Below are 16,860 nucleotides of genomic sequence, written 5' to 3'. Positions count from 1 at the left end.
AAAGATACTTGTGTTGCAAGCTAGCACCCACCACAGAACACATCTGTGAAAAGGGGACTAAATGAGCAAATAGGGGTGATGCTTAATTTCACACATCAACTTGGCTAAATCAACAATGCCCAGTTATATGGCCAAACATTCTGTGAATTTTCTTTTGGATGAGATTGATGTTTAAATCCATGGATTTTAGCCAGGTGCAGTGGTATGCACCTGTAATTCCAGTACTTGGGAGGCTGAGGTAGAAGGATCACGGGTTCAAGGCTAGCCTCATCAGTGCAGTGAGACCCTTAGCGACCTAGCAAGACCCTCTTTCAAAACAAAAAATAAGCCGAGCATGGTGGCGCACGCTTGTAATCCCAGCATTTGGGAGGCTGAGGCTGGAGGATCGCGGTTCCCGGACAGCCTCAACTACTTAGTGAGGCCCTCTGCTACTCCGTGAGACCCAGTTTCAAAATAAAGAATACAAAATAGGGCAGAGGTATAGCTCGGGGGTCAGATGCCCCTGGGTTCCACCCCCAGACCCGCAAAAAAATAAATAAATAAAAAATAAATAAACAAGGCTGAGAGTATAGATCAGAGGTACAATGCCCCTGGGTTCAATCGTGTGTGTGTGTGTGTGTGTGTGTGTGTGTGTGTAACACACACACCAGTCAGTAAAGTGGGTTGCCTTCCCTGCTTTAGCCAATCAATTGAAGGCCTGAACAGAACAATAGACTGACCTCTAAAGTCTAATGAGGTTGATCTTCTGTGTGCTATTTGGTGATTGGAGTTACAATAGATAAATTTATAGAGGTCTGATATAACAATATCAAGTCTTCAACTTCATGGACATGGTATATTAATCCATTTATATATGTAATTTCTCTTGGAAATGTCTTACCATTTTTTACAATACAGTTCTCTTAAGCATGGTGGTGCATGCTTGTAATCCCCACACTTAGGAGGCTGAGACAGGAGGATCACACAGGTTCGAAGCCAGCCTCAGCTACTTAGTGAGGCTCTCAGCAATTTAATGAGACCCTGTTTCGAAATAAAGTATAAAAATAGGTCTGGGAGTATAGCCCAGAGGTAGAAAGCCCCTGGGTTCTACCCCCAGTACCACCAAAAAAAGAAAAAAAATTATCTCTAAAATTTAATTTTTAATGATATTATAAATGTTTTTAATTTTTTTCAATTTTCAGTGTTCATTATTAGTAGTATATAGAAATGCAATTGATATTTGTATATTTATTTGTAGCTTATGTAACTATTAAGTTTTTGTTAGTTTTATTAAGTTTGTGTGTGTAGTTTTCTTTAATACATAGATGACCGCATCATCTGTGAATAAATGAATAAATTCAGTGTTACTTCTTTCTTTTCAGTTAGTATCTATTTTTTTACCTACCTTATTGTATCTGATAGGACCTCCAATACAGTGTTCCACTGATATACTGAAAGCAGACATACAAATATTTTCATAATTTTAGATAAACATTTAATTTTTATCATTTAAATATGTTGACTGTATATTTTCTTATAGGTTCCCTTTATCAATTTGAGGAAGTTCCCATAATTGCAATTTTGCTAAGAATTGTTTTTTGTGAATAGTCTTGTTTTGTAATATTTTTTCTGCAGAGATTGAGATTATTACATAGGTTTTTAATCAATCTAAGTATTCTTTAATTTCTTCTGTGAGTTATTCTTTACCTCAGTGTCATTTATTAGCATGAAATTTACTCCAAATATTTGAAGATTTTCTTGGTATCTTTTTGTTGTTGTTATTTATCCCTCATTTAATTTTACTGTGGTTATAAAACATACTTTTCATTATTTCAGTCCTTTTAAGTTTATTGTAACTTGTAGTATGGTGCAGAAGTTAACTACTAAGTGAATATTCCTGTACTCTTAAAACAAAAATCTTCTGCTTTTGTTGGGTGAAATGCTCTATAAAGTTAGTCAAGTTAATTGATAATGTTGATCAAATTTCCTATATCCTTTCTAATTTTTCTATACATTCTATTATTTAATGTAAAGTAACATTAAAATCTTAAACTTCATTTTTTATCTATCTTTTCAGTTTTGTCAGTTTTTCATTCATGTACTATTTATTCATGAAGCTATTGTTAGGAACATATATTTTAGAATTGTTATCTCTCCTTGATGGACTGGACCTTTGTCAATTATCCCTTTACCTCTAGTAATTAATCTTAGCCCACTGTCTACTTTGCTAAGCACATATTCAGAATATGTGAAGTACTCTTACAGTTCTACAAAAATCCCACACCTATCCAATCAAAAAATAGGAAAAGGATACGAGTAGACATTCATGACAGATATTTATGACAACAAGCACATGAAAAAATGCTCACCATTACTAATCACTAAGGAAATGAAAATCAAAACAAAATAGTATTTTGCAACTATTAGGAAGGCTGTTATTTATAAAACAAAAAATAGTAAGTGCTACTATGAATATAGAGAAATTAGAACACTCATATCTTGCTGAAAGGATATAAAATGGTCCAGCTACTGTGGAAAATAGTATGGCAAGTTTCTCAAAAAATTACAAATAGAATTATCACTGACCCAGAAATTTCATATCTGGATATATACCCTAAATAACTGAAAGCATAGACTCTAACAAATATTTGTACAGCAATGGTCACATCAGCATTATTTGCAGTAGCCAAAAAGCGGAATCCACATGTCTGTCCATCAGTGGAAGAATATATAAATAAAATGTGGAATATACACACAATAGGACATTATTAAATCTTACAATGACATATGATTTTAACACAAAATGTCTGAACCTTGAAGATATTAACTAAAATATGCAAGATACAAAAGAACAAACATTATATGATTATACTTACATGAAATATCTAAAACTGTCAAACGCATTCAGATAGGAGTGGAACATTTATTAGTAGGGACTGGGGAGAGAGAGAGAGAAAGAGAGATGAGGAATTATTGTTCAGTGGGCAGAGTTTCAGTAGGAAATGATGAAAATGTCCTGGAGGCAGACAGCTGTGGTGGTTGTACAATGTAGTGCTATTAATGCCACTGAGCTTTACACTTAAAAATTAAGGTGGCAAATTATATATGCATAAATATACTTTACCACAGTAATTTTTAGTCACTATTTTATACAAGATTTAACATAACTTTCAACTACTTACCACCTTTTACTCTTATCATATCCCATTCTGTAACCTACCGTATGTGCTGATGTGGGTTTTTCTTTCTGAATATTCTCAGTAAAGTGACTGGGGACAGGTTGGAGGTGGGGCAGCTAAAAAAGTTACTTGATTCACATGGGACTTTGTACAAGTACTTAAATTTATAGTAAACAAGGTTTTTAAACATTTAATCTTGAAAATAAGGGAAATTTTCTTTGACAAAAGGATAAGAATTTTTGTCTATCAAATAAATGAATAACTCTTTGAAATAACAAGACTAGAAAATAACTAGGCTAGAATGTGCTGAAACAGTGCATGTTGGAGGTACAAACTTACTCTACCTTTTTTGGCAAACTATTTGGCAATATATACTACAAATATTTATATACTTTGCCATAGTGCCTCATTCCAGACTTATAAAGAAATATAAATGTGTACAAATATTCATGCATAAGGAGTTTTAGTCATAAAAGAACTATTTAATATCATGAAAAAAATAATATGAATTCCAACAATGGGAGAATGGCTAAATAGATTATGGTGCAACAAAATCAGGTTTCAAAGATTTTTTAGTGACATGAAGACAGGCTTAAAACAAAAACAGCAGGAAAGAATATAAGTCTTTAACATTTTTTATTTAAGTTAAAATTCTAAACTCTGTGTTTATATCATTTTAATATGTTTATAATAAATCATAAAGAAATGCCTCAGCCAGGCATACGATCACACCGCTTGGGAGGCTGAGTCAGGAGGATCGTAGGTTTGAGGCTAGCTTCAGCAACTTAGCAAGACCATTTCAAAATAAAAAAATTGTAACCCAAGGGCATTGTACCTCAGAGTTATACATTCAACCCTATTTTTTTAGTCATTTTATTTTTATTTTTTTTGTGTGTGTGGTACTGGAGATGGAACCCTTCTACCTCTGGGCTACACTCCCAGACCTATTTTATATTTTTATTTGGAAACAGGGTCTCTTAAGCCAGCACGGCTGGCTTTGAACCAACGCGATCCTCCTGTCTCCGCCTCCCAAGCGTGGGGATTACAAGCGCGCGCCACCACGCCCAGCTTTAAAAAATTAAAAAAGAAATGTATCTCAGAGGTATAACACCCCTGGGTTCAGTCCTCATCCGCCCACCACCAAAAAAAGAAATGCATCATAATGGTTTTTATCAGTGAATAGTAGATGTATGGGTGATTCTTTTTTCCTTATACTTTTCTGTATTTTCCAAACTGTTCTACAAGACGCATATTTTATTTATGCTAAGAAAGCAAATATTATTTAAAACACAGCTTCAAAGAATAATGAATAATCATTTATTCTCTGTGTTCTTTAGACAAAAAGTGGATGATGGGACTGGGGGGACAGCTACAAGATGCTATGTGAAACATAGGTATTCTATAACAATTCACTAAATGAACAGTGTTGTATTAAACCTTATTAGTTAGGTAGCTAAATTATAAATCTGTTATTAATTGTGAAAAAATACTCTTCCCTTTTTCAGGTGATTTGGATAACATTTCTACTAAGGAGACAAGTTCTTCAAAAGTTTCTATCAAATTCAAGGATACAGAAAAAAGGTCAGTTGCATTCATTCAACAAGCAGGTCCTTAGTACCTACAAGATGCCAAACACTCAAGCACACACAGGACTATACTTATGTGTCCATAAACCAGCGCTATGGTGATTTCATAACATCAAAGTCCACTTCACCTCCACACAGCATAAATTTTTGTGCTACGTCTTAAAATTATAGGCATTATATGAATACTTTTGTCAAGTCTCTTGACGTGAACTTGTTTTTGAATGTGCTGTTCATGAACTGTGAAATGATGAGTTACCAAATATTTTTAGGCTTTGATTATCTCAGTTATAACACTGGAATAATAATGTGTGTTAGATACCTACAATAAAACCTGGTACATAGTTAAGTGCCCAGTAAATCATACCTATGAAAATTATTAGTTCTACATGTCTTCTGCATTTCGTAGTGCATGAAAGTCACTGTTGGGCCTTCCTACATCTTATGCAGCTCCGAGACATTCATGTCACATTTGCTTTCTTAAAAATATTTTGGTGCATTATAATTATGAATCATAATGAGACTCCAAGTGTTAGAAACATACTTTTTTTGTGGTGCCGGAGATGGAACCCAGAACATCCTACCTCTGAGATATACTCCCAGCCCTATTTTTATTCTTTATTTTGAAACAAGGTCTCACTGAGTTGCAAATGGCCTCACTAAGTAGCTGAGGCTGTCCGCAAATCAAGATCCTCCTGTCTCAGCCTCCCATTGCTGGGATTACAGTGTGCACCACCACGCCCAGCTTTAAACATCCGTTTATATAAACACCCCCAATTAGTTGTGCTTCCCTCCACATTCCCCCTTCCCGTCCCTCCCTCCTACCTCCCTGTATGTGCACAGTGAGATTGATGGTGACACTTTCATATATGAGCATATGTTATTTAAATGGTTTACTTCCTCAGTCCTTTTTTCCTCCCCACTTCCCTCCTCCCAATCCCCTCCCACTCTTCTATTAGCCTCCCCCCTCATTTACCTAAAGTCCCATTTGTTTCCTATTTTCTCTCTAGCTTCCACATAAGAGAGAAAATATACAACTCTTGACTTTCTTACGAGTGGCTGGTTATTGAGATCACATTTGCTTTCGAAAGATAAGATGCTTTTCCTTCCAGCTCTGCCTTCACATACATTCACTGATGCACATCTGGATAATGACACCTAAGCCCAAACCTTACCATTCCTTGCCTACTGCTCAAATAGCCTTCTAATGGTTTCCTCAGTTCTCCTAGTACATTTTCAACAATCAGAGATGATTTATATTTTTTAATAGTGAGTAGTCATAAAAGAATATTTATAAAATATGTATAAGAAATAACAATTCCAGAGATGCCAATATACACACCACTTGGTTATAGGAAAAAGCTTTTTTTAGTCTTTTTCCCTGGTGTTCTCCTAGGTCTTATACCATCCCATTATCTGAGATGATGACTGTCCTGGATTTTAGGTTTATTAGCATCCTCAAATAATGCATTTTTCAATTTTACGTGTTTTTGAACTTTATTTATTTATTTATTTATTTATTTATTTTGGTATTGGGAGTGGAACCCAGGGGCTTTCTACCTCTGGGCTATACTCCCAGACCTTTTTTTTTTTAATTGACTTTGAGGGTGTGTGTGTGTGTGTGTGTGTGTGTGTGTGTGGTATTGGGGGTGGGATCCAGGGGCTTTCTACCTCTGGGCTATATTCCCAGACCTATTTTATATTTTATTTGAAAACAGGGTCTCACTAAGTTGCTGAGAGCCTCACTAAGTAGCTGAGGCTGGCTTCGAACATGTGCGATCCTCCTGCCTCAGCCTCCCAAGTGCGGGGATTACTAGTGTGCGCCACCACACCCGGCATTTTTGAACTTTAAATAAATGGAATCACTCTGTATAATCTTATGTGACCTACATTTTTGTTCAACTGTATGTTCCGTATCATTGGTCCATTGGGTTTTTTTTTTTTTTTTTTTTTTTGTGTGTGTGTGTGTGTGTGTGTGTGTGTGTATGTTTGTGGGTCTGAGGATGGAACCCAGAGGTCCACACCCCCTGCCCTATTTTTTAGTGTTTATTTTGAAACAAGGTCTCACTAAGTTGTGAAGGGCCTCATTAAGTAACTAAGGCTGTCCGCAAACCGCGATCCTCCAGTCTCAGTCTCCCAAATGCTGGGATTATAAGCGTGCACCACCATGCCCAGCTTAATTAGTCCGTTGTAATACAGCTGATATCTATTCGTTTTCACAACTAAGAGTCCATTGCTATATACACAAATATTAATTCATTCATTGATAAACATTTAGCTTATTTTCAATTCAGTATTAGGAGTATGTCTCCTGATAACTTACATTCACGTTTGTTTTTTAAAAAAGATAAATTAGAACATTTCTTTTCTCTTTTATATCTACTTAATGACTTTCTGTTTCACTAATAGTGAAAGAGGAAAAAAAAACTGAGCCAGCTTAAGTTCCTTCTATTCTCCAGACTCATCTCCTAATCCCTTCCTCCAACTGCAATGCCATTGGATGGTTTTTATCTTCCGCTTAGCCAAGCTAGCCATGAACTTTCAACTTTATGGCCCATGTATTGCTTCTGCTAAAAATTCTTTTTCTCCTATATTTTGCAAAGTCTCAGTCATTCTTCAGGTCTCAATTTAAGGTCTCTTCAGGGTTCTTCAAAAGAAGGCTTTCTCTGACTCCCACAATCTAAATTAGTTACTTTACTCTTATTCTTCATAGTATGCGTGACTTTATTCTTTTCCTTTATGGCTTAGTATTAACTTTTCTCTTCTATGAAAAAAGGATTATGTCTGTTTTGTTCAGTGACTTATATGCAGTATCCATTCAGTAAATATTTGCCCATCGAACTATTACATATGGCTTGAAATTATAGATAGTATCGTGCAAATGCACTATTATTAATAGTTGCTAATAAATTTCAGTTCAGTGATATATATTTAGGTTTTTCATGATTTATAGTTTTACAATAATGCAAAATCGGGACTTCCAGGAAGATGGCGACGGAGGAAAGCGGCACTTACAAGTTCCGCTAACAATCGAACTCTATTACCACAAAACCAGCACTTTTCAGAGCTAGAAAACACCACCAGCAAAGAAATAAAAACTGTAAATACAAGGGACAGAGAAAAGGGGCTGGAAAAACAAGACACCAGAAAAAAAACAGCCCGAAGTTCCACGCCCGCTGCAGCGCGGAACAGCCAGAGCAGCCGGAGTGGCCAGAGCCGCAGCGTGGAGCAGTCAGAGCCCTCCGGCCGGAGCAGCCAGAGCCACAACAAGGCGTGGCCGGAGCCGGGGTGCAGAGTGGCCTTAGCTGCGGAGCGGAGTGGCCGGAGCAGCCGGAGCAGGGCGGCCAGAGCAGCCGAGCAGAGTAGCCAGAGCAGCCGGAGCAGAGCCGCCAGAGCAGCCAGAGCAGCCAGAGCCGCGTCGCGGAACGGCCAGAGCGGCCGGAGTGGCCAGACCCGTGGTACGGAGCAGCCGGAGCTGCAGCGCAGAGCGGCTGGAGCGACGCGGCCTACATCTCCCCTAGCAGCACCAGGCTCCAGAGAGGAGGGAGACTCAAAACAGAGCTCAAATCCAGAGAGGAGGTACTCTGGCCTCGCGGCCTAGGAAGCAGAAGCAGCGTCTTACTGCTGGCGGCAGCGGCGAGTTCCCCGGACGGCCCTAGACCAACGCACACAACCAGCCACCAAGTGCCTGAGAGCAGGGGTGGACAGCGAGCCGAGGGAACATCTAAAGCTCCCAAGGGCCGGGCACATCACACTTGGCAGGGACTCAGAGCGGAGCTCAAAACCAGAGAAGAAATAACGCCGTATCACGGCCAAGGGTGTGGCAGTGGTGCCATATTGCCAGTGGCGGCAGCAGCGAATCCACCGAGTTCACTACAGCTTCATCAGCGCACTCAACAACCATGAATCAAATTGCGTCCCCTAGAGGAGAAATCCCAGTACTGCACTCCCAGGGACTTGCGCAGATAGTCTCCCTGGGTCGGAGAGTTTAGCAGTGCAGCCCAGTGGGGGAGTGGCAGTGGCAGAGATATCATAACATAGGCACAACTCCCTGCTGGAGAACGCCCAACTTGGCACCACCCCCCCACAGTCTAAGCAGCCTCGATTGACTCCCTGGGTCTGAGACTTTGTGATACAACCCAGTAAAGGAGTAGTGGTGACTGAGATACCACAGACTCGAGATCCAGAGCATCTTAAGTGAACTCGTAGTGACTCAGGGAAGAACCCAGAAAAGGCACAAACTTCCAAAATCATGGGAAAGAGAAATAACAACGGAGCAGTGAGTGCCCACAACCCCACAACATCAGAATCTGATAACACAGAAATCCAAAGATCTCTAGAAGATCAAATTAGGAAAATAACTTTAGAAATAATAAAGGACTTTCGAAAAGAATTTATTTAGAGAGAGTCAAAAGGAGATAAAGGATGCAATTAATGAAGTAAAGGCCTCAATTCAAAGTATAAACAACAGATTAGACAACATGGACACTAGAATCTCGCTCCAAGAAGATGATCATTCCAAAAATGAACGCATAGTTTCTAACTTAGAAAAAAAAAACCCGACAGCAGGAATCTGATATTGAAGAAATATGGGCCCATTTCAAGAGAGCTAACCTAAGAATAATTGGAATAGAGGAGGGTAAAGAAGGTGAAACCAAAGGGATCAACAATCTCTTCAAGGAAGTAATAGCAGAAAATTTCCAAACAGAGAGCAAGAGGTCGATACACAGGTCCAGGAAACTTATAGAAATCCCTTTAGACAGGATCAGAGAAGAGGATCCCCACGCCACATAATTGTCAAAATGACCAATGTGGAAGCCAAGGAGAGAATCTTAATGGCAACAAAAAAAAAGGCCAAGTAACATTCAGAGGCAAACCAATTAGGATCACTCCAGACTTCCCAAACCAAGTTATGAAAGCCAGAAGGGCGGGGAGTAACATTTTCCAAACTCTGAAAGAAAACAACTTCCAGCCAAAAATTTCCTACCCAGCAAAACTATCCATCAAATTAGATGGGGAAATAAGAAGCTTCCATGACAAACAGCAACTGAAGGAATTTATGTCTTCAAAACCAGCGCTAGAGAAAATACTCAAGGAGATTAACTGCAAAGAGGAAATGGGTAATACACACCAGAACCAAAGAAACAAGATTTCCCATCCAGCAGACAATTAAGCAAAGAAGAATAAACAGTATCTCAAACAGAAATAAGATCTTAACATGTTGGGAATTAAAAATTATCTCTCTATAATCACATTGAATGTAAATGGACTCAACTCCCCAATAAAAAGACATAAAGTGGCAAAATGGATTAAAAGCCAGAATCCATCCATCTGCTGCTTACAAGAAACACACCTTACAAGTAAAGATAGGAACAAACTCAAGGTAAAGGGCTGGAGCAAGGTAATCCATGCTAATGGAACTTGAAGACAAGCAGGAGTAGTAACTATGATATCAGACAAGTTAGATTTCAAACCCAAACTTATTAGAAGAGACAAAGAAGGTCACATTTTACTGGTAAAAGGAATAGTCCAGCAAGAGGAAATAACAATAATCAACATCTATGCCCCAAACATAGGGACAGCTACTTTCATAAATCAAACTCTTTGTGACATGAAGTCACACATAAATCCCAACACAATAATACTGGGAGACTTCAACACACCTCTCACAATACTAGACCTATCTTCCAGACAAAGGGTCAGTAAAGATGTCTCAGAACTAAAGAACACCATTAACCAAATGGATCTGTTGGACACATATAGAATATTTCACCCAACTACAGCAGAGTTTACATTTTTCTCAGCTGCTCATGGAACGTTCTCAAAAATAGATCACATCTTGGGACACAAAATGAGCACTAGCAAATTTAAAAAATATTACATACTTCCCTGTGTCATTTCAGACCATAATGGAATAAAACTAGAAATCAACTATAAGAAGACTCAGAGAAACAACATAAACATGTGGAGACTGAACACCACACTTCTGAATGAAGAATGGGTCATAGAAGATGTAAGAGGTGAAATTAAGAAATTTCTAGAAACAAATGAAAATAAAGAAACAACATATCAAAACCTCTGGGACACTCTGAAGGCAGTATTAAGAGGAAAATTTATAGCACTGAGTGCTCACATAAGAAAAACAGAAAATCTTCAAATAAATAGCCTTACAACACACCTCAAAGCCCTTGAAAAGCAGGAACAATTGAACCCCAAAGCCAGCAGAAGACAGGAAATTATTAAAATTAGAGCAGAAATTAATGAAATAGAGAATAAAAAAACAATACAGAATATCAACAAAACCAAAAGCTGGTTTCTTGAAAAAATTAACAAGATAGATAAACCACTAGCCAACCTAACTTAAAAAAAAGAGAGAATCAACCCAAATTATGAAGATAAGGGATGAAAAAGGAGACATTACTACAGACAGCGTAGAAATCCAGAGAATTATCAGAAACTACTTTGAAAAACTATACTCCAACAAAATGGAAAATCTGGAGAAAATTGACAACTTCCTAGATAAATACAACCTTCCTAACTGAGTCAAGAAGATATAGAACACTTAAACCAACCAATAACAATCAAAGAGATTGAAACAGCAATAAAGAGCTTACCATCAAAGAAAAGCCCAGGACCAGATGGTTTCCCAAATGAATTCTATAAAACCTTTATAGAAGAGCTTATCCCAATACTACTCAAACTATTTCAGAAAATAGAAAAAACCGGGACTCTCCCAAATACATTCTATGAAGCCAACATCACACTAATACCCAAACCGAATAAAGACAGTTCAAGGAAGGAAAACTACAGGCCTATATCTCTGATGAACTTGGATGCAAAACTATTAAACAAAATACTAGCAGCACGCATTCAAAACCACATCAAGAAAATCATTCACCATGACCAGGTAGGGTTCATCCCAGGGATGCAAGGCTGGTTCAATATATGAAAATCAATCCATGTAATTCATCATATAAACAGAATCAAAGACAAAAACCACATGATCATCTCAATAGATGCTGAAAAAGCATTTGATAACATTCAACATCCATTTATGATGAAAAAAACACTGCAGAGAATTGGAATAGAAGGAACATATCTCAACATTATTAAGGCAATCTACAATAAACCCACTGCCAACATAATATTAAAGGGGGAAAAACTTCAACAATTCCCCCTAAAAACTGGAACGAGACAAGGATGTCCACTATCACCACTTCTCTTCAATATAGTACTAGAGACTCTAGCCAGAGCAATAAGGCAAGAAAAGGAAATCAAAGGAGTACAAATAGGAAAAGAAGAACTTAAGCTTTCACTATTTGCAGATGACATGATACTATATTTAGAAAACCCAACAAACTCAACCAAAAGGCATATAGAACTGATCAACAAATTCAGCAAAGTATCTGGATACAAAATCAATCTTAAAAAATCAGAAGCTTTCCTGTACACCAACCATAAATCCACTGAAAAAGAAATTCAGAAAACACTTCCACTCAGGATCTCCCACAAAAAAAAATAAAATACCTAGGAATAAACTTGACCAAGGAGGTAAAAGATCTCTACAAAGAAAATTATAAAACACTGAAAAAAGAAATCGAAGAAGATCTTAGAAGATGGAAAGATCTTCCATGTTCATGGATTGGCAGAATAAATATCATTAAAATGGCCATCCTCCCCAAAGTGATCTACAGATTTAATGCAATGCCCACTAAACTACCAAGATCATTCCTCACAGACATAGAAAAATCAGTCCTTAAATTTATCTGGAATAACAAAAAGCCCAGAATAGCCAAAGTAATTCTCAGCAACAAAAACCACGCAGGAGGAATCACAATACCTGACTTTAAACTATACTACAAAGCCATTGTAATAAAAACAGCATGGTACTGGCAAAAGAACAGATATATAGACCAATGGAGCAGAATAGAAGACCCAGAAACAAGTCCACACACTTTCAGCCAATTGATTTTTGACAAAGGGGCCAAAAACATACACTGGAAAAAAGATAGCCTCTTCAACAAATGGTGTTGGCAAAACTGGTTAACCATATGCAGAAAATTGGATGTTAATCCCACTTTTTCACCCTGTACAAAAGTCAACTCATGATGGATCAAAGACTTGGAAATTAAACCAGAGACCTTGAAGCTCCTTGAAGAGGGCATAGGTCCAACACTACAACACATAGGCACAGACAAACATTTCCTCAACGAGACCCCAAAGGCACAACAAATTAAAAGGAGAATCAATACATGGGATTGCATGAAACTGAAGAGCTTCTGTTCAGCAAAGGAAACTATCAAGAACCTCAATCGAGAGCCAACAGAATGGGAGAAGATTTTTGTCACCTACACCACTGATAGAGGACTAATATCTAGAATATACAGAGAACTCAAGAAACTCAACACTAAGAAAACAAAGCATCCAATAACAAAATGGGCAAATGAACTAAATAGATACTTCACAAAAGAAGAAATTCAAATGGCCAATAAATGCATGAAAAAATGCTCAACATCACTGGCAATCAGAGAGATGCAAATCAAAACTACCCTGAGATTTCACCTAACTCCAACTAGAATGGCCATCATTCAAAACACAAACAACAGATGCTAGCGAGAATGTGGAGAAGTGGGAACTCTAAGACATTGTTGGTGGGATTGCAAATTAGTGCAACCACTTTGGAAAACAGTATGGAGAATCCTCAGAAGAATGGGAACAAACCTACCATTTGATCCAGCAATACCACTGTTGGGTATCTACCCAAAAGAAAAGAAACCAAACTACCAAACTAATGCATGTGTATCTATGTTCATAGCTGCACAATTCACCATAGCCAAACTATGGAACCAGCCAAGATGTCCATCAACAGATGAATGGATTACAAAACTGTGGGATATGTACACAATGGAATTTTACTCAGCCATCAAAAAAAAAACTCAATTACATCATTTTCAGGGAAATGGATGGAACTGGAGGACATTATGCTAAGTGAGATTAGTCAGTCACAAAAAATAAGAAATCAGATGCTTCCCTAATATGTGAGAGTTAGGGAGAAATGGGTCATAAAAGGAACTCTTGGAAGAGGATCAGTAACTTTTAACTCTGTTTACATTGTCTTTGGATATACAATATTTTTTTATTTTTTAGGGAGTTTATTTACCCTTTTGTTACCTGTGCCATTGAAATCATATCCCAGAAATCACTGCCAATTTCAATGTTGTGAGGTACTTATGACCCATATTTTCTTCTAAAAGTTTATAGTATTAAGATTTATATTTAGGTCTTTTATCTATTTTGAGTTAATATTTGTATATGTGTTAGGTAAGGGTCCAATTTTATTCTTTTTCATGTATTATTATTTTTCAACAATATTTTAGCATGGGAAGGAGGGATGGGGAGGGAACAGGGTGGGGATCGGGTAGGGGCTAACTGGGTGATATGTGCATGTATGTCTACAAAAGTATTTTCTTTATACCACTGTGATGTATGAATACATTGTACCAATAAAAAATAAATTAAAAAGAAAAAGAAAAATGTAAAAGAAGCTAATTTATTTAATCTATAACTCATTTGATTTTTTAATGCACCTTTCTAAACATATTGAAGGAGTATCAAATTATTTGTTGATAATTCAAGAAAAATCATTTTGATTATTAATGATTTTAGAATATAATTAGAATAAATAAAAATAATACATTACAATAAAACTTTTTTATCTAAAAAAAAACCAATAATGCTAAATCCTAAACTTTTCAAAATTTCTTGAAACCAGGCCCAAACATCTTGCTCAGCCCCATCAGCACCAGTCTTATTACTGTAGAACTTCACATGTTCACCAACCAGGGGTGACCTGGGTTGACCTAGTCTAGAAAAGCCTAGCTCTAGCCAAGTTAGATTAAATCAAGTTGACCTACATCACACTCTATTGGCTGAGAATATGCAGGGTAAATAAACATTCCCTCATGCTCTTCTACATAATATAAAGAATTATCAGATCCTCTTCCAAGAGTCAAGTAAACTCTCAACAAATAAATTGAAGTAGCTGGGCATGGTGGCCCACGCTTGTAATTCTAGTACTTGGGAGTCTGAGACAGAAGGATCCGGATTCGCAGCCACCCTCAGCAACTTAGTAAAACTCCATTTCAAAATACAGAATAAAAAAATCAGGCTGGGGGTATTGCTCAAAGGTAGAATGCCCCTAGTTTCAATCCTCAACACCACAAAAATAAATAAATAAAAATAAACTGAACTAAAATGTAGATAAACATATGTATATTATTAAATTAAATATGTGCATAAATTAACTCTATATATATTAAATCAAAATACATGTAAAACATATTCTAAATAAAAAGTATATCATAAATGAAAAGTATATATTCATATATTAAATTAAAAATATATAAAGGTATGTATTAAATAAAGATTGACTACCTGTCTCTTACATATACAGTACTTTAAAAATAGTAACAGTGAACTGAGAGAGGTGGTACATACTTGTAATCCCAATACTTGGAAGGCTGAAACCGTAGAATCACAAGTTCATGACCAGCCTCAGCAATTTAGTGAGGCCCTCTGCAATTTAGTGAGACCCTGTTTCAAAATAAAATAATAAAATAAGGCTGGGTGTGTAGCTCAGAGGTATAATGCCCCTGGGTTCAATCTCCAGTACTACTACTACACACACACATACACACACACACAGAAGAAATACTAACTGTATATTTTACATGACTGTAATCAAAGAAAAACTATACATTAACTTTAAATTTTTTTTGGTCAACATTTAACTTATATAAAAGTTTTTAATAATTTCAGAGGCAATACTGAAATAAATTTGTGAGCTGCTTTCTAAATTTTTAGCCTTAACTCTTTCATCCATTTCTGCCCAGGGATGGAAAGACATGGTATCTGGAGAAAAATCCTGATAAATTAACAATAATGATTCAGAAGCTTTATGTGTTTGCTTTTACTTGGGCATTTGGAGGAAGTTTAAAACGTGAAGATGAACACGAAGATGATATACTATTTTTTTCAACTTTTGAGCCTGATTCTCTTTCAGAAGTAACCTATGATTTTGATAACCTTGTTCATGAATTATTCGAAGAGAGTTCACAAGGAGGTAAGTTATGAGTGGGTCCTTATTATGCTCATTTTAGAATACTCACTAGAAGCTATGATTTGGCTAATATTAAGCCCATCTTTTCAAGTGTGAAGATAAAAAGTAAAAGAGAGTTAATAAATACACCAGCACCCTTACTCTTCAACAAAAGTAGGCTGAAGAAAATTGGATTCCCATTTGGTTCTTGGTGCTATAGGAAACTTAGAACACTAGTAAGGCAGAAGGACAAAAGATGACACCTTGGTGGATAAGCCAAGTCAGGCAGCGCATTAGCCGCAGCTGCACCCATCCTATTTATACCACCAGGCAGCAAGGACTTCATAAAAGCAGAATATTACAGCTCTATACACCTTTTTTTAAATGAATTATTTTATAAAGCCTTGGAGTTCTTTAGTGATTATGCTTTTTGACTTAGTTCTAGCAAGTAGAATCTATGCTAATAGTTTAATAGTAAGCCTTTCCTATTAGCTGTTACTGATTTAAGATATGCTAAACAGATAAGGACATTCATTATTAACACAGGTACTAAAAGGAGACTAAATATGAGTGTAAATAAAATAATCTTGTTAAGCACACATGAGAGCTAAAAACATAATACCAAAATATACAAATCCTACTAGTTTGTCTGATATAACCTAAAGTATCCTTTTGGAGGGTATGTAAAAAGTTCCATTTAAGGCAGCTGGATGGGAACAGGGGTGTAGCTCAGTGGTAGAGCATGTGCTAAGCTAAGCATGCACTAGGCTCTGGGTTTAAACTCCAGCAGTAAAAAAAAAAAAAAATAGTAAAAGTTTTGTTTTATTTCCTATAGAAATTAACTTAAAGCATTGCATATTAATTTTTTTTATTGAAGTTAGTGATTCTAATCCCTGCCTCCAACTCTAAAACATAAATTGCTTTATTTATTAGGAAGAGAGTCCTCAAACTCCATATTTGTTCTCCTTTTAAAAGGAAGCTAACAAGCTGGGCGTGATGGCACACGCTTGTAATACAGGCA

At 36.8% G+C, this 16,860-nt stretch overlaps 1 protein-coding gene across 1 annotated transcript in view; it reads left to right on the top strand.

Moving 5' to 3' along the window:
* DNAH14 (dynein axonemal heavy chain 14) overlaps positions 1–16,860 on the top strand; it is a gene marked incomplete at both ends in the record, with an annotated part of 395,029 nt that overhangs the window by 202,189 nt on the left and 175,980 nt on the right. Inside the window, 2 exons of the mRNA XM_080698700.1 lie at positions 4,664–4,739; positions 15,634–15,863. Coding sequence (XP_080554826.1) covers positions 4,664–4,739; positions 15,634–15,863 — 306 coding nt within the window. The remainder of the gene's footprint in view (positions 1–4,663; positions 4,740–15,633; positions 15,864–16,860) is intronic.

Source organism: Muscardinus avellanarius (genome assembly GCF_963383645.1).
Source record: "Muscardinus avellanarius genome assembly, chromosome: 7".
Taxonomy (NCBI): domain Eukaryota; kingdom Metazoa; phylum Chordata; class Mammalia; order Rodentia; family Gliridae; genus Muscardinus; species Muscardinus avellanarius.
This window is presented reverse-complemented; position numbering and strand designations above follow the sequence as displayed.